At 41.3% G+C, this 18676-nt stretch overlaps 1 protein-coding gene across 1 annotated transcript in view; it reads right to left on the bottom strand.

Moving 5' to 3' along the window:
- Positions 1–18676, bottom strand: part of GPC3 (glypican 3) — a 1007260-nt gene that overhangs the window by 365158 nt on the left and 623426 nt on the right. Inside the window, exon 5 of the mRNA XM_077493112.1 lies at positions 13310–13435. Coding sequence (XP_077349238.1) covers positions 13310–13435 — 126 coding nt within the window. The remainder of the gene's footprint in view (positions 1–13309; positions 13436–18676) is intronic.

Raw genomic sequence — 18676 nt, 5'->3', positions numbered from 1 at the left:
CTGTGGTTTCAAAAGAACACAGATCTCTACAACAGTGTAAGAGCATATCGTCAGCTCATGTAATTAGAGATCATAGACTCTGTAGATATTTAGTATTCTCCTTAAAGGAAACCCTTATAAAGCGTAAAAGAATCCAAGAAGACTCCAAGTGTCAAATGATAAAGAATGTGCATGGCTCTGTAATATGCCATTTGATTTCTTTATTAAGGCAGCTGCTGCGCATGAAAGGAATATATGAGCAGAAAAAGATGTATATCAGACTGCTAGAAAAGATATCCTGATCAGCAAAATAATACATTTGTTATAGAGAATGGTAACTCCATATGATGCTGGTACAATACAAACATGACAAAAATAAGCATACTTTAAGCTATAGGTTTTTAAAAGAGGAACTCTGGCCTTAAGAAAACAAGAATGTTGATTATGGGGCTCAAGAAGAGGCGTCCCAACTGTGTCGTCAGTCTGAGGAGACTGAGGGACCTGCTAGAGTCACAGACGTGCCCGAGGCAGCAAATCCTTCACGATCACTTCATGATGACCTCACAATTGAGACTCCCCTTCTGGATAGAACATATGGCTCTCAACAAATTAATGGTCACATTAAGACAGATATTATTTATTTAGGAGAAATGTATCATTGGATACAAAAAGTAGTAGTAGCATTAACAAAACTCATCCATCTTAGTGAATTAGAAATGATGTCTCGATTCAAAATGACCAGCATTTACATGCATTATCTGAAATGTAGTTTGAGCAGGTGGAGATGAAATGTTTAATATGTCTGACTGGCCCAGTACTAAAGCACTATTTTAGAAGCTGCATTTTCCTATGTCCTATTATTTTCTCTTTGGTGTTCCAGCTTTCTCAGAATAAAAAGTTCAGTATCTTAAAGTGAACCTGTAAAAAAATATTATATAACTTTTCAAGAGCAGGAACAATTATTTATGGTCTTCTGTATGCCTGGGGTATATGTGGGAACCTTATCAATTTCTTTTAGAGCTTTAAAGGGGAGCTCTGGCATGTTCCCAACTGTCCTATAAGGCAATGCCATCTTTTTTATTAAAATGTCCCTCTATAGAGCAAACACAAAACAAACAAGTGAACCACCACTAGCTTAAAAATACTGGAATTGCTAAAGCTAAACTCAACAAAAAACAAAATATGGGATTTTGAAGGTGCTAATAACACAAATCTTATCAATTCCCTGCACTATAAGCCTGAGCAGGTGGAGGGGCCAATATGTTAGCGCATGGATGTTTGATATGTCTGAGACCAATGTGGAAACTACTTAATGCGCAGATATATCTGGTGCCCCCCAGTGTGTGTATATCATAGTGGATACAGGGTCTGTATATCTCTTCTGTGGCAACCTAAATGATGCCCTGAAGATGTGGGTAGGGAAAAACCTTATTGGTCAAGAAACTGAGAAGGTTATTTTGAGGATTGAAATTGAAGTTAATGGACAGCAACACTCTATACAGCAATACTAATTATCAGCAACACTCCTGCTGAAGCAATTGTCGGCGAAACATGTTAACAAAAAGACACCAGTGTAGTTGTTAATGCAGAGATGCTAGACTCATTGCTGTGATTATGATGTTGAAAAACATTTTTAATGTGTATTTAAACTTGTGGTTAATAAAAATTGTTCCAACTTTTTAAATAATTTGTGTTATTACGACCTTTAAAATCCCATTGTTTTGTTGTAAAATATGATTAGGGGTAGGGGTGCTATTATTTGTAAAATCTCCTCAGGTCCAGTTACAAACACATAAAGCTAAACTCTGTTTACCTGTATACAATCTATTGAAGTTAGATTTATTAGCCATTTCAAAAATCTAGGCTCTTGCCACATGACTATTTCCGGCTACTACATCACCAAGTGAAGTCCACAAGACAGAAAAAAATGTTAACTGTCTGAAGAAAGCAGACCTTGAATATCTTTAGGGTACCCTTTAAGAGAAGTGTGTATGTGTTTATCCAGATCTGTTTTTTTCATCCTCGGCTCCCAATTTTTAAAACGTTTAAAAGCTTCCAATTGCCTGAAGGTGGGGGATGTATTTAACTCCATGCATTCACAACATTGAATTTTAAAGAGAACTTCTGATCTGCTGGCTCTGGGGTTCAGATCATGACCTCTGGTCACTGGAATGTCTCCTTCTCTGAATATACTCACCCTGTTAGTATAAAGGCCCATACACACGATCAGACTTTTTGACAACAAACATGCAAATTAGCTGTTTTGGAGCAACATCCGACCGTGTGCACGCTCCATCGGGCAAACTTTTTTGGTTTTCATCGAACTTTTGTTGGCTGTGCAAACGGACAAACTTTCTGGCAACAAAAGTCAGATGGAGCAAAGTCTGATCGTGTGTACAGAAAACCATAGGACTTTTGTACAAAGTACAAACAGGCATGCTCAGAACCAATGCTAAAGATCAGACAACAATACAGAAGTTGACCAAAGGTGGCGGTAAAGAGCAGAAAAACCACGTGATTTGGTGAAAGTTGGCTGAAAAAGTCCTGCTGTGTGTATGCAATACAAGTTCAGGGCCGATGCCCTTTGTACAAAAATCCAAGGGAAAGTTTGTACAAAGTCCTATCGTGTGTATGAGGCTTAAGAGTGTCAGTTTAACCACTTGGGATCCGCGCTATTGCCAAATGACGGCATTAGCGCGGATCTACTTTTTCGGGACTACGTCTATTGACGTCGTCCCGTGTACGAGCGGCCTGCGCGCCCCCTGAGGGGCGCGCGCGGCGCGCTCTGTGATCGGCGAGTCCATGAGACTCGCCTGATCACCGATCCGTGCAAGGGGTCGATCCCGACCCCTTATCACGTGATCAGCTGTCAGCCAATGACAGCTGATCATGTGATAGAACGGAGCCGGTAATCGGCTATTATTCCTCCTCGCGCTGACAGCGCGAGGAGAAAAAAAAAAAGCCGATCACCGGCGGCCGTGATCGGGACATCAGTCCCGATCACGGCCAGCAATACAAGCGACCACCTGCCCCCTGCCAGTGCCCACCTGCCCACCGCAGTGCCATCCTGAATAAAAGTAAGTGCCACCCAGCAGTGCCCATAGTGCCCACAGTGCCACCCACAGTGCCACCCACAATGCCACCCACAATGCTATCCAGCAGTGCCACCAACAGTGCCACCCACAGTGCCCACAATCTGCCTCAAAGGTGCTGCACCCCAGTGCCGCCCATCAGTGCCCAGCAGTGCCACCCATCAGTTCCCAGCAGTGCCGCCCAGCAGTGCCACCTATCAGAGCCACCTATAAGTGCCACCTATCAGTGCCCATCAGTCCCATCTATCAGTGGTACCTATCAGTGCCCACCCGTGCCACCCATCCGTGCCACTTATCCGTGCCACCCATCCGTGCCATCTTATCTGTGCCCATCTTTGCCCATCAGTGCCGCCTTATCTGTGCCCATCGGTGCCACCTTATCTGTGCCTATTAGTGCCGCCTTAACTATGCCTATCAGTGCCCACCAGTGCAGCCTATCAGTGCCCACCAATGCAGCCCATCAGTGCCCACCAATGCAGCCTATCAGTGCCGCCTAATCAGCGCACTTCAATGAAGGAGAAAAATGACCCGTTTGCAAAATTTTATAACAAACTATTAAAACATGATTTTTTTTTTTGCATCTTTTTTTGTTTGTTTAGCAAAAAATAAAACTCCGAGCTGTAACTAAATACCACCAAAAGAAAGCTCTATTTGTGGGAAAAAAATGATAAAAATTTCATTTAGGTACAGTGTTGTATGACCGCGCAATTGTCATTCAAAGTGCATCAGCGCTGAAAGCTGAAAATTGGTCTGGGACTGAAGGGGGTTTAAGTGCCCAGTAAGCAAGTGGTTAAATATAGGAAATATTTACAGTTTGAGTTTAAGGAATAAACTTTAATTTCAACAACTGCCAAACAATTTCTATAGAGCCCTGTAGACTTAAAGAGGTTAGTCACCATACGAAAATTCTCATACAACATAATTCAATTACAGAACCACCATAATGGTGGTTATTTAGTAAGGAAAGTCCACTTTGCACTGCAAGTGCACTTGGAAGTAAAGTCACTGTAGATCCAAAGGGGAACATGCAAGGAAAATAAAAAACAGCATTTCAGCTTGCACATAATTGGATGATAAAATCAGCAGAGCTTCCCCTCATTTCAGATCTATCCCTCAGATTTAAAATTACTGCACCTCCAAGTGCACTTGCAGTGCAAAGTGGCTTTTCCTTTCGGAAATAACCCCCAATGCATTGAATAGTTTTGTATGTATGCTTTTGTTTTTCTGAGTATGCGTAGTCTTGCGTTTACGATTTTTTCGGACGAAAACCGTACTAATTAAAACGAAAATCGCTGAACAGTGTTTGGGCGGACAGTCCGCTCGTGTGTGGGCTTTCAGCGGACAGTTTCAGCGGACAGTTTGACAGACAAGGTTTTTCGGAAATTCCGTAAAACTGTCCGCTGAAACCTTGTTTCAGCGAACAGTCCGCTCGTGTGTAGGCTTGTTCGTCAAACAAAGTTGCGCGCATGTTCAGAAAGGATTTTCACGCCGAAAGCTATAATGCAGTGTATAGGACGTCGTATTTTTCGTCCCGTCGTACGTGCCGTTCACGTCATCGCGCACGGTTTCAGCAAACTGTTCGTCCGTCGTGTGTGGCCATGTCCGTCCATGCTAAGTTTGAGCGGACTGTTTGCCGAAACTGTTGGACGGACAAAGTTGGGCGAACAGTCCGCGCGTGTGTACGCGGCCTAATAGTCTGCACATCCAGGTTTTTCCATATGAAAAATCGTAATCGGCTGTCGAAAGCACCATACTAACGATCTGAAAATTGGCAGATCGTTTGTCTGACCAAATTTTACTTACGATTTTTGTATCATGTATATGGGCCTTTTGTATCATGTATTGGCCCTATTTGGATAGGAAGATGTCACTGATGCAAATGATCTTATTAATGGCTGCACAATCCTGTTTCTACTTCTAATTAAAATGTGCCTGCACTTGTGACATGTTCTTTTTAGGTAAAATACTTTAGGCATTCTTGATTTGTGTTCTCCTGTCACCCCAGATCCAAAATGACCATAGTAGGGGAACACAAATAAAGAATGCCTAAAACCTTTTTGCCAAAACAGAACTGTACTGTCCCCGCTGAGAGGGCTGACATCTTCCCCCATTCTTTCTTGCGGGTTCTCTCGCTCTGGCTATGTGATTAGCCGAAGCCATGATGACATCACTCCAGCAAATGCGCATGGAAGCCCTCGGGTTCGGCATTAAGCGCTGAAGGTATGCTGGACCTTCAGCGTGCATGCGCCGATGACGCAACTGGCTGCATCCAGGGTGAATATCTCCTAAATCGTGCACTTTTAGGAGATCTTCATGTTACCTACAGGTAAGCTTAATTATAGGCGTATCTGTAAGTAAAAATCACCAAGCAGGGTTTACTACCACTTTAAATGAATTCTACTTATTTGAATCTGCCTCCACTGTGTATTTTCCAGTTCTAGGGTTTACTGGTATAGGGAGTTGCAGTTTTCACATTTCACAAGATTTCACATTGTCACCTGCTGGTCAAATATGGCTTGAAGATACAATACATTCATTCGACTTATCCAATTGCGTGGGAAAGGTGGGTAGGCTAAAGGGTCAGTCTATATGAGACCAGGGCAAATCTCAGCCCCAGGGCCATATCCAGCCCTTTGGCTGTCCCTATCCAGCCCTCAATGCCTCCATTGTCAGCATGCCTCTCTGAAGGAAACTAACAGGCTCAGACAGGCTTGCTGACAGATGTCTGTGTGAAGAACTGCAATAACTGGAAGGAGAGGGCCTGAGAAGCTGATCAGTACAGCAGGGAGGCTCGGTTCTGGTAGAAGAGCGTTGCCTAGGATATGTTCCAGCACTCTCCCACCAATCTCCTATCCATTGTTGGCCATCTCTCCTCCACACTGAAGCCTCCACTGACAGCTGATCATGGGACCAGACCAGCGCAGCTTCAGAATAGGTAAGTAAAGCGATCTTTTCTTTACAGGGTTAGATAGAATAGGCTTAGAATGGGGGTGGGAGTAGGTTTAGCCTTAGTTAGCTTTTGACTGAACTTCCACTTTCAGTAAAAACAAAAAAAATCGAATAAAATCAGTTTACTTTTGGGACTCTGACTGCTAAAAAGTATATTCATTCTACATCCTTATATCATCAAAGAAAGTATTCTGGCACACGCACAAATTAGAAAGCAATGCATTTGTTTACCACAGGCATGCAAGACCATATGGACGCGGATCGCAGACTGAATGCCTAAGCAGCTTGCAGAGTTTTTCACATACTTCTAAATGGCATGTTTCACATTGGGGAGAGTGCACGCTCTGTCAATGACACTTTCATCTGTAAGACCTTTAGCGGCTCTCTGCACTGCCAGAGTTCAGTTATAGATCACAATCGCCCAATGGCTTCATATTTCACTGGCTGCCTTCATCTAAAGCAGCATGCTGCCTGCCATGTGTAGTGTGTTCATCACAGATTACAGCAGTCAGCTCACATAATAAATGTCTCTGACAGGCATCACCCAAACTCTGTGTATACTGGATGGTTAACTGTTTGCAAGTCATACAGTTAGAACCATAAATGCAGCATATTGGTCGGGTTTAAATCTGATATATAATAAACGCTTAGGCTATAATCACAAGATCATTTTTAAAAACAGTTTATCATTGAGAAATGTACAGTTAATACCCAATTACACCATAATAAATACTAATTATAAGGAATTATTGGGTAAATCATTAAATAAAAAGGTGATTGGCTAGTCCGTATTTTTACATAGAGTGGCAAGCCCTTTTGTGCATTTCCTAGAGGTGAGGGGTAGGAATTTATGGAAAAATAATTGTCAGGTCAAGTACTAATGGGTAGCACTAAAGCAAGTCATTGTTTTCTAAATGATAGGGACTAGGTACGTTATGTATCTAAAATTTCCAAGTTTCAGTCTCTCCACTGCCAGCCTATGATATTTCATTTTGTTAATGCAATGCTGATGTTGGAAAATCTGTGGTAGAGGGTAGTACAAGACAGCTGGAACTACAAGAAGCAGGAACCCAGCCATGTAGATTTCTCCCATATGATGACCAGGGCTGTCCTAAGAGCATCATGGGCCCCTGGACAAAGTAATGCACTGGGACCCCTACCAGCCTGGCCCAATTTACACACCTATTCTCAAAAATGTAACTATAAATAGTTAAAAGAATTAAACGTATTTTTATAAGTACTTTAAATAAAATTAATTTTAAACAATAAGAAAACATGCCATAACTCTAGGACTAGTCAGTAATCAACACAACTGGCATAGTACGGTGGGGTGGCAGAAGGTCACGGTACAGTTTTGACCGCAAAGCCCTGGAAACTGCAGAAGGAATATAGTTGGAGAAGATATCATTCCAAATGCAGATATAGCCCAGTGATAGGCTGCTGCTGTCCTTGCAGGCCCGAATTCCAGGACGGTGCCTAGGACACGGCCAGCCAGGAACAGCTTGGTAAAAAGCATAACTGTTGTGGCAGTTCTGGGACAGTTGTCACGTATGACATAATGCAAGATTATCATGAGGACCCCATGCACCTTTAAGACAGACCTGATGAGGACAACCAGTTCACTGGAACAATCTAGGCATTATTACATTGTATGCATTATGTAACCTTTATTTTTTTAAAAGGCATGAAACTGAGGTATGTTCAGTTGAAGTGACCAGATTTGATTTGTTTCGTCTACAAAACAAAAACATGTAACCAAGTTTGTATATTCTATCAATTTTTGTATGAGGATCCTTTTACAACCCAAAAATATATGGTAGGTTTGGACTGAAAGACTATAAGAGGCACATTAGACTTCAAGCTCTCAGGGGGCAAAGAGCTTTAGCTTTTGATATGTACTGCTAAATTATACAGTATGGTATTAAACAAAATCAAATGCTTGGCAGTATCCTGTACTAAGGCCAAGAGTACATGATTTGTTAGTTTCTATTGCCATTTAATATAAAATACATCTCTTTTTTTAAACACACACAGCCCAGAAGAACCTTTTGGGTGTCACTTGAAACTGGTGACCCTACTGCACTCCTTTGTATAGAATATCAGACAACCTTCCAGAGTCACCTTCCTTTCTCATGTGAAGTACTGGGTCTTGTAAACAATCTGAAACCCAACCATGCTTCCTTCTGCCATCACCACCTGCCACATGACATCACACGCATTTCTCAAATGCATATTGTGGAAAATGAATCAGTGCTACTACTTTTCAACATATTATACTGTATCGTAAGCATCACCATTGTTTGTAGTATATGTAACAGTCACAAAGTAAAGACTTTCTCATCACCTGCCCCGAGATCACCTCTACTTCTAAGAAATCAAATATCACCAGCACACTAAGGATCTCCAGAGCGGGTCCCGAGCTTTAATCAGTGATCACATCGTTACAGTAGATTGCAATGTTTTGGAGCCACGCAGGGGCCCTTCATCAGGCATGTGACCTCTACTACTAGACTTCACTTCTCTTGCCATCAGCATAAAGAATTATTCATATATGTAAATCTTTGTTTTTAGCTATATTTTAAAAATTATGAACGCACATTGCAGCAGTCATATGTCCTTTTTAAAAATACAGGCTTTTTTTTCCTACTTCAGAACGCTGTACAACAGCCTGTTCCTCTACAGTCAAAGTGAGGTATGACTAAGTGAAAACAACAGACTCTCTAGACTAGAGTCTCACAGATCAAGACTTGTCCCTTAATATAATTATTATACACTCCCTAATGATGTTTCTTAGGTCCTTCTCATCACAAAGAAGTGTTGTGTATAATTCTGTTTCCAGTAAGGGAACTACACTTTTGTAAAAGAAAAAATTCTAAAATTTAAAGATTTTTTGCAATTTAGTGTTACTAAAAATGGCCTAATTTACTTTGTTAAAAACACTGTTAATGATCATGAGACAGCAGCGGGTAAAGATCCCCACTTAGCACTTATGGCTCATGCGAGTTTGTGCAGGTAGGATTTTGAAATTTAGGTTTATTTTTGCAGTGAAAATTTAGCTCTTTCCTCACATACCCTGTCTTATAAATAATGGGAGAATATATAATATATAGGTTAGACCTGCAGCCAGTAAGAAATATCTTCTAAATTGAGTCAGATTGTGGCAGATGAGCTCTAGTGACATTTAACACAGGCTCAATTAACTTCCATTAAACATTAACTGCAAAAATCAAACATTAAACGCACATTAAATTAAAGAGCAAAAATAAAAGTCCCCAAACCACTGTTTCTACTGGACAAATAGAGGTCATACAGAACCCCAGGCCTGGTTATCCATATTAATAGATACAAATCCTTGCTGCATGGGTAATTTTTAAAAATGATCATCTGACATCTTTTTGTCCCTGTAGTGCTTTGGGTCGGCTTTTTAAGTAGGGGTTAATTAATACCTAAGGTTACTTACTGTGGAGACATTGATATATACTTACGTTTATTATTTTCCTAATAGTGCTGGAAATCTGTATTACTTGAATATGAGGAATTAAAATGGAACTTAATGAAATTCTTATCCCCGGATAATGTAACGGTCATTAGTACAAGGGTTCCTTCCTGTACAGAAGGTCAGCAATCTGCATATGCAATCTCTAAGAAGAGATTAAACCAAACCTAGATGGCTCATCAGAGTGCAGAGCCATAATTATGGATGGAAATAACACACTTGTAGGCTTATAAAAGGATAAGTGAAAACTCTTAGTACACTTATCCTTCACTGTTCCCCTTCTTTCTCCCTCTAACAATTTGGTCATAGGTTATATTTATGTTTGTTGTGCACGTTGCCAAACTTTTCAAAAATCTGCACAGAGGAACAAGCATATGCACTGCAGCCCCCATTGGCTTCCAATGGGGCTGTGTTGAACATGCATATGTAGCACAGGCTACAAACGTAATTTTGCACTGAAGTCAATAACTGTGGTGTACATACATGGCTGTGTAAAATTTTTATGAATTCTGGGTAAAGCACAATAGAGCCCTTCCTAAAACAGAGGTATCTACATGTCTCAGTTTCATCATAAATCCCCAAAACAAGGGATTTGTTGCTCATTTTAGAATAGGGGGCAAGCCATGCAAATAATTCCTTTCTTCCCCTTGATCAACTGTACATTCAGAACTGCTCGTGTATACCATAGAGACAGTCCAATATTAGACAGCTGTCTCAAACTTGCTGGTCATTCTTTTTGCAGAGGAAGAAAATAACGTTTATGGACAAGGACTTGGGGAACAACAAGCAGGTATGACCTGTCATAAAATTCAGGAGAAAATGTGAACTGCTAACCAAGCAGACCACTCAGAGAAGATCTAGTAGGAGGGGCAATTACAAAAAAGCATAACCTATGACTAAATCCCTTGGGGGAGGGCAGGAAGTGTTACATGGACAGTATGATAATAGCCATCTTAATAATGCTTCCTAATTTTTGAGACAAAAAATATGGATGTCTTTCGTGTCATATTATTTTTAGGCAGCCCACCTAGGAGTTTTCTGGACAAGCTTGGGAGAGGCTGCAAATGGCCTACAGGTATGACACTGAAAATAATTTTATTATAAAGATTATACAATATCCATGCAATATTTTGCCTCATGGGGTAAGGATGATCATGAAAAAAGTGAGGGATCAGCCCAGAACTACACGGGAGGAGCTTGTGAACGATCTCAAGGCAGTTGGGACCACAGTCACCAAACAAGCCATTGGTAACACAATACGGCACCATGGATTGAAATCCTGCAGCACTCGCAAGGCCCCCCTCCTCAAGAAGGCACATACAGTGGTGTGAAAAAGTGTTTGCCCCCTTCCTCATTTCCTGTTCCTTTGCATGTTTGTCACACTTAAGTGTTTCGGAACATCAAACCAATTTAAACAATAGTCAAGGACAACACAAGTAAACACAAAATGCAATTTGTAAATGAAGGTGTTTATTATTAAAGGTGAAAAAAAATCCAAACCATCATGGCCCTGTGTGAAAAAGTGATTGCCCCCCTTGTTAAAACATACAATAACTGTGGTTGTCCACACCTGAGTTCAATTTCTCTAGCCACACCCAGGCCTGATTATTGCCACATCTGTTCACAATCAAGGCATCACTTAAATAGGAGCTGCTTGACACAGTAAGGTCCACCAGAAGATCCTTAAAAGCTACACATCATGCCGAGACCCAAAGAAATTCAGGAACAATTGAGAAAGAAAGTAATTGAGATCTATCAGTCTGGAAAGGGTTATAAAGCCATTTCCAAAGCTTTGGGAATCCAGCGAACCACAGTGAGAGCCATTATCCACAAATGGCGAAGACATGGAACAGTGGTGAACCTTCCCAGGAGTGGCCGGCCGCCCAAAATTACCCCAAGAGCGCAGCGACGACTCATCCAAGAGGTCACAAAAGACCCCACAACAACGTCCAAGGAACTGCAGGCCTCACTTGCCTCAGTTAAGGTCAGCGTTCATGCCTCCACCATCAGGAAAAGACTGGGCAAAAATGGCCTGCATGGCAGAGTTCCAAGGAGAAAACCACTGCTGAGCAAAAAACATCAAAGCTCGTCTCAATTTCTCCACAACACATCTTGATGATCCCCAAGACTTTTGGGACAACATTCTGTGGACCGATGAGACAAAAGTGGAACTCTTTGGAAGGTGTGTGTCCAAGTATATCTGGCGTAGAAGGAACACTGCATTTCATAAAAAGAACATTATACCAACAGTAAAATATGGTGGTGGTAGTGTGATGGTCTGGGGCTGTTTTGCTGCTTCAGGACCTGGAAGACTTGCCGTGATAAAAGGAACTATGAATTCTGCTGTCTACCAAGAGATCCTGAAGGAGAATGTCCGATCATCTGTTCGTGTACTCAAGCTGAAACGAACTTGGGTTCTGCAGCAGGACAATGATCCTAAACACACCAGCAAGTCCACCACCGAATGGCTGAAGAAAAACAAAATGAAGACTTTGGAGTGGCCTAGCCAAAGTCCTGACCTGAATCCTAATGAGATGTTGTGGTATGACCTTAAAAAGGCCGGTAATGCTCGAAAACCCTCTAATGTAACTGAATTAGGACAATTCTGCAAAGATGAGTGGGCCAAAATTCCTCCAGGACGCTGTAAAAGCCTCATTGCACGTTATCGCAAACGCTTGGTTGCAGTTGTTGCTGCTAAGGGTGGCCCAACCAGTTATTAGGTTTAGGGGGCAATCACTTTTTCACACAGGGCCATGATGGTTTGGATTTTTTTTCACCTTTAATAATAAACACCTTCATTTACAAATTGCATTTTGTGTTTACTTGTGTTGTCCTTGACTATTGTTTAAATTGGTTTGATGTTCCGAAACACTTAAGTGTGACAAACATGCAAAGGAACAGGAAATGAGGAAGGGGGCAAACACTTTTTCACACCACTGTATGTAGGCCCATCTGAAATTTGCCAATGAATATCTAAATGATTCAAAGAAGGATTGGGAGAAAGTGCTCAAAGGCCAAAATTGAGCTCTTTGGCATTAAGTTGACTTACCATGTTTGGACGAAGAAAAATGCTGACTATGACCTTAAGAACACCATCCCTACACTCAAACATGGAGGTGGAAAGATTATTATTTGCTTCTGTTTCTCTGCTAAAGGTACAGACTTTATAGAAAGTTTGTGGAGGGAGCTAAAAATTTGAGTTGCCAAGCGACAGCCGAGAAACCTTAAGGATTTAGAGAAGATCTGTAAAGAAGAGTGGACCAAACTCCCTCCTGAGATGTGTGCAAACCTGGTAACCAACTACTTACCTCTGTGCTTAGCAACAAGGGTTTCTCTACCAAGTACTAAGTCATGTTTTACTTTTACTCAATGAACTGTGGCACAAATTTATAACATTTGGATCATATGTTTTTTCTTGATTTTTAGTCGCCATTCTGTCTCCATCATTCTATCATTTAAAATACATCTATGATAAAAATTATTGACCCTTAATTTCTTTGCAATTAGGCAAACCTACAAAATTTCAATAATTATTATCCCCACTGTATGTGTGCAGCCACCATTCATATCTGCCCTATTACAGACAAAAAAAGACTAAAGTTTCTATAGATAACATAAATACCATGGAGAGAGTGGCATGGAAGTAGAACCCATTCACTAGTAAAACTAATGGGACCTAGGAACCGCATGATGGAAATATACTGCACATTTATTTAGGCAACCTAGGGGATACTGAAGAGCATGCAGTTATCCTAGAGGGCGAATACAAATCATTAACATAGTAGAGACTTACTTCTCAACAATCTCCTGTCCGTTCCAGCACGAGGTGTCATTTTCAGAAACTGTGCTGTGACCACAGACAAGGGCAGGGAGGCTACCATAGAAGTGACTGTAGGCTTTCAACTTCATTATAAACTCCCTAGAAATAGAAAATATGTTAGCAATGGGCAAATGGAAAGACAAACTTTTCCTTTCCAACTTGTTTTTATTGTACAGATAATACAGATCATGCAATCTTTTACAGCAAAAATCCAGCCAAAAAACAAAAACCAATATAACATGAACAGCCCATTACAACAATAAATAAGCTTTGGCTGCAATATTTACCTTCAATCTAAAGATTTCTTACACAATACTTTTATTCTGCAGCTAAATGTCCACAGTCTGAGACTGGACACAGAAAGAAGCAGCACAGGGATGAGTTTATCTGTCACACTGCTTTCCCCTCCTAACAGCATGCTCCTTGTCAGTACTGTATTGCTCCAGCCCCGATGAATAGCAAGAGGCTGATGTTAAAATTCAGGGACATGTACTGCTTGCATTTAAAGAAAACATTTAATTATGTATTAATGAGTACAGCGCTGCGTTCATTTGCATATTTTGGACCTGCCTATAGTTTTAACATGGGCATTTTGGACCTGCCTATAGCTTTAACATGGGCAGATGTCTCATTGAGAATGATGGATAGTGAAACATCTCTTTATCCTTAAACTCACTTTGATTAATATAGTCACTGTGTTAATTCGAGTTTCAGCTAAAAAGCTCGTGGCTACCTGTTGTGTTACATATTTCCCTCAAAATGCCAATCTTCTTTCCTTTTTATATGTGGAAACAGGAAACATCTGTGCAGAGGATTATCACTAAACCGGGATCTAGGCAAAATAATAGTATTTACCTCCTAAGCTACCCCCATGAGCCTTGTTTATATTTACCAGAGAGATATTAAAACAGGAAAAAAAAAAAATTGGAAGAAATGTTGGGCGGTGAAGATTTTTGCAGAGCCTCTTCAGCCGTGGTCCACAGGCCCACACCATTTCCTCTGTGCTCTCTCTTATATCCTGCCACTACAGAACTAACTTACCAGGTAATAGACATGTGCATTCGTTTTTGTCCGAATGCATTTTCGTCCAAATTTCAGGTATTTTCGTTTTGACCCGCGTCAATTTTTTTTTAATTTGACGCGGGGTTCCCCTTAATATCCATACCAGACCTGAAGGGTCTGGTAATTGAATTTGGGGGACCCCCACGCTTTTTTATTTATTTATTTTATCAATGACTTTCAATGAGTGTTCTCTGTATTACGGAGCCGACAATTCATAATAGCTGCGAGTGATTTTAAAGGACTTTTTTTCCTGCATAAATGACACTTTGTGCAGGGACAGTTCTATGCACCAGAAACATACGCCCTTCACAGGGATACTATAGACACCCCCCCCCCCCCCCCCCAAGGAAATTTCAAGGAACATTACATTTTATTGTTTCACTTTAATCATTTAAAATCACTGCTCCTGAAAAAACTGCCATTTTTATAACTTTTTTTTGCATTGTTACATGTCTCCTGGGGCAGGACCCAGGTCCCCAAACATGTTTTAGGACAGTAACTTGCATATTAGCTTAAACTCTCCAGCAGAATGTATCAGTTTACATGGATGGGACAACCCACTTAACATTGGCAGGTGTGATTAAAATGTTCAGCTTTTATTTATTCATGCACAACCTTTATCCCAAAAGGAAAAAAAAAAAAACATTTTTCTGTAGCTTATAAAGTTTGCCAAAGCTTATAAAGTGTGAGCTAATTGATTCATTAGTCTAAATCTGTTAATTTAAACACTACCCCCTCCCCAGGCTGACAATGCTGCCATCTGCTGTGCCTCCTACGCTCATTCATCTAGAGTTGTGTCTCACTTAATACAGGAGGTGTGTTACTGCCAGATCACCAGGTGAATACAGAGGGGAAAAGAGCCAAAGAAAAAAAAACGAATGCAGCCATTACATTGAATGATTGGTAAGCTGCAATATAATACGTTTGTGGTTTGGGGTTTATTACGACTTTAATGTGTTATGCCAACTCTCTGGCTTCAAAACTTTACACTGACCTAGAACAAGAATGTACATGGTACCATCACTGACCATATAATGGAGGCCTGTGCCCTCTATGAGGTCCTTATGTGTGTGCCTTTGAGTTCACGGTCAAGTGTTCCCACAGTTCCCGTAAGGTTGTCCTCACTCCATCACATCATGTGTTTAACCAAGAGCTGATTGTGAGTAGACATGTGCATTCGTTTTCGTCCAAATGCATTTTCGCCCGAATTTCAGGTATTTTCGTTTTGACAAACGATAACGAAAGTGCAGAATCCGAAAAACGAAAGATCCAACATAAATAAATGCTTTATTTTAGTTTCCGTTGTTACAACAGTCCGATATAGAATAGGAGATTTGACGTGACTCTGACAATAACAATCTGTGTCTATTGAACCTGTGGTCGAATGTGCCTAACCTTACCTCTATTAGTCCAAGATTTTATTGAGAAAATATTCGACAGAGAGAATATATTCGACATAGAGAGAAAAGATTCGACAGAGAGAAAAGATTCTAAAGTGCTAATTTTAAAGGCTAATATGCAAGTTACTGTCCTAAAAAGTGTTTGGGGACCTGGGTCCTGCCCCAAGGGACATGTATCAATGCAAAAAAAAGTTTTAAAAACTGCAGTTTTTCTGGGAGCAGTGATTTTAATAATGATTAAAGTGAAACAATAAAAGTGTAATATTCCTTTAAATTTCGTATCTGGGGGGTGTCTATAGTATGCCTGTGAAGGGGCGCATGTTTCCCGTGCTTAGAACTGTCCCTGCACAAAGTGTAATTTCTGCAGGAAAAAAAGTCATTTAAAATCACTCGTGGCTATAATGAATTGTCGGCTCCCGTAATACAGAGAACACTCATTGAAAGTCATTGATAAAAAAAAAAAGCGTGGGGATCCCCCAAATTCAATTACCAGGCCCTTCAGGTCTGGTATGGATATTAAGGGGAACCCTGCATCAAATGAATTTTTTTTTTACATCGGGTTCCCCCTAAATATCCATACCAGACCCTTTATCCAAGCACGCAACCTGAACCGTACCAGGCCACATGCCCTCAACATTGCCCCCCAAAGCACCATGTCCCCATGTTGATGAGGACAAGGGCCTCAATCCCACAACCCTGGCCGGTGGTTGTGGGGGTCTGCGGGCAGGGGGCTTATCAGAATCTGGAAGCCCCCTTTAACAAGGGGGCCCCCAGATCCCGGCTCCCCTGTTTGAAATGGTAAGGGGGTATTTCACAAAGAAACTGTAAAAAGTAGTTAAATAAGACAAACACACTTTTGAAAAAGTCCTTTATTAAAAATAAAAAAAATTAAAAAAAGATTCCAGCGGTGGTAATCCACACTTGCTATCCAGCGAAGGATGATCATCTCTCCGGGGTGCAGCGATGGCTGATCTGATCCAGTGCAACAAATCCATCCATCTTCTGTCTCCACGGAGGAGACACTGCGGGATCCCGGCGCCCTGACATTTCTTATATGCGGAGGGCGGGCCACCCGTCACCTGACCCCACCCCCCTCTGGAGCAAATGGGGAAGAAGGGCTTCCCCAATGACGTATGGGTGACCCTACCCCCCTCTGATGTAACGGAAACCTGCGTTATGTCTGATAAGCTCCCCGCCCGAAGACCCCCACAACCACCGGCCAGGGTTGTGGGGATGAGGCCCTTGTCCTCATCAACATGGGGACATGGTGCTTTGGGGGGGACCCCAAAGCATCCTCCCAATGTTGAGGGCATGTGGACTGGTACAGGTCAGGAGGGGGGGCGCTCTCTCGTCCCCCCCTTTTCCTGCGGCCTGACAGGTTGCGTGCTCGGATAAAGGGTCTGGATTTAATTTTTAGGGGGACCCCACGTCAATTTTTTTATTTGATGCGGGGTTCACCTTAATATCCATACCAGACCTGAAGGGCCTGGTAATTGAATTTCGGGGAACCCCACGCTTTTTTTTTTATCAATGACTTTCAATGAGTGTTCTCTGTATTACGGGAGCCGACAATTCATTATAGCCATGAGTGATTTTAAATGACTTTTTTTCCTGCAGAAATTACACTTTGTGCAGGGACAGTTCTAAGCATGGGAAACATGTGCCCCTTCACAGGCATACTATAGACACCCCCCAGGTATGAAATTTAAAGGAATATTACACTTTTATTGTTCCACTTTAATCATTATTAAAATTACTGCTCCCGAAAAAACGGCCATTTTTAAAACTTTTTTTTGCATTGATGCATGTCCCCTGGGGGAGGACCCAGGTCCTCAAACACTTTTTAGGACAGTAACTTGCATATTAGCCTTTAAAATTAGCCCTTTAGATTTTGAACGTTGGAGTCCCATAGACTTTAATAGGGTTCTAAAGTTCATACAAAGTATGCTAGCAGCTATGTCGAATCTTCTTTATACATTCGACAGACACCATAAGCCTTCAAAGACAGATTTGACTGTAATTCATGTGGATTTTCAGACTAATGCAATTTTTGAACGAAAAACTAAATAAATAACGAATTTCGGAAGTAACTAAATAAATGTATTTTTCGGACGAAAACAAAATTCCGAAATGAAATATTTCACTCTGCACATGTCTAATTGTGAGTATAGCAGGGAAGGTCATCTCCACTGTTGGGTGGGTTTTTTCTCTACCAGCTATTAACTATTGCATTGTTTTTTAACACACAATGTACAGTATCTCTCAAAAGTGACTACACCCCTTACATTTTTATAAATATATTTTATTCTAGCTTTTCATGTGACAACACTGAAGAAATTACACTTTGCTACAATGTAAAGTAGTGAGTGTACAGCTTGTATGACAGTGTAAATTTGCTGGACCCTCAAAATAACAACACACAGCCATTAATGTCTAAACCGCTGGCAATATAAGTATAAATGTCCACATTGAGCAGAAAGTGTCAATATTTTGTGTGGCCACCATTATTTTCCAGCACTGACTTAACCCTCTTGGGCGCAAACTTCACCAGAGCTTCACAGGTTGCCACTGGAGTCCTCTTCTACTCCTCCACGATGACATCACAGAGCTGGTGGATGTTAGAGACCTTGCGCTCCTCCACCGTCCATTTGAGGATGCCCCACAGATGTTCAATGGGCTTTAGGTCTAGGAGACATGCTTGGCCAGCTCATCACCTTTACCCTCAGCTTCTTTAGCAAGGCAGTGGTTGTCTTGGTGGTGTGTTTGGGGTCTTTATCATGTTGGAATACTGCCCCGCGGCCCAGTCTCTGAAAGGAGGTTATCATGCTCTGCTTGAGTATGTCACAGTATATGATGACATTCATGGTTCCCTCAATGA

Source organism: Lithobates pipiens, unplaced genomic scaffold (genome assembly GCF_037356315.1).
Source record: "Lithobates pipiens isolate NorthernLeopardFrog02 unplaced genomic scaffold, aLitPip1_a1.2 Scaffold_1, whole genome shotgun sequence".
NCBI lineage: Eukaryota > Metazoa > Chordata > Amphibia > Anura > Ranidae > Lithobates > Lithobates pipiens.
The sequence above is the reverse complement of the archived record's forward strand: the minus strand, read 5'-3'. Positions and strand labels throughout refer to the sequence as shown.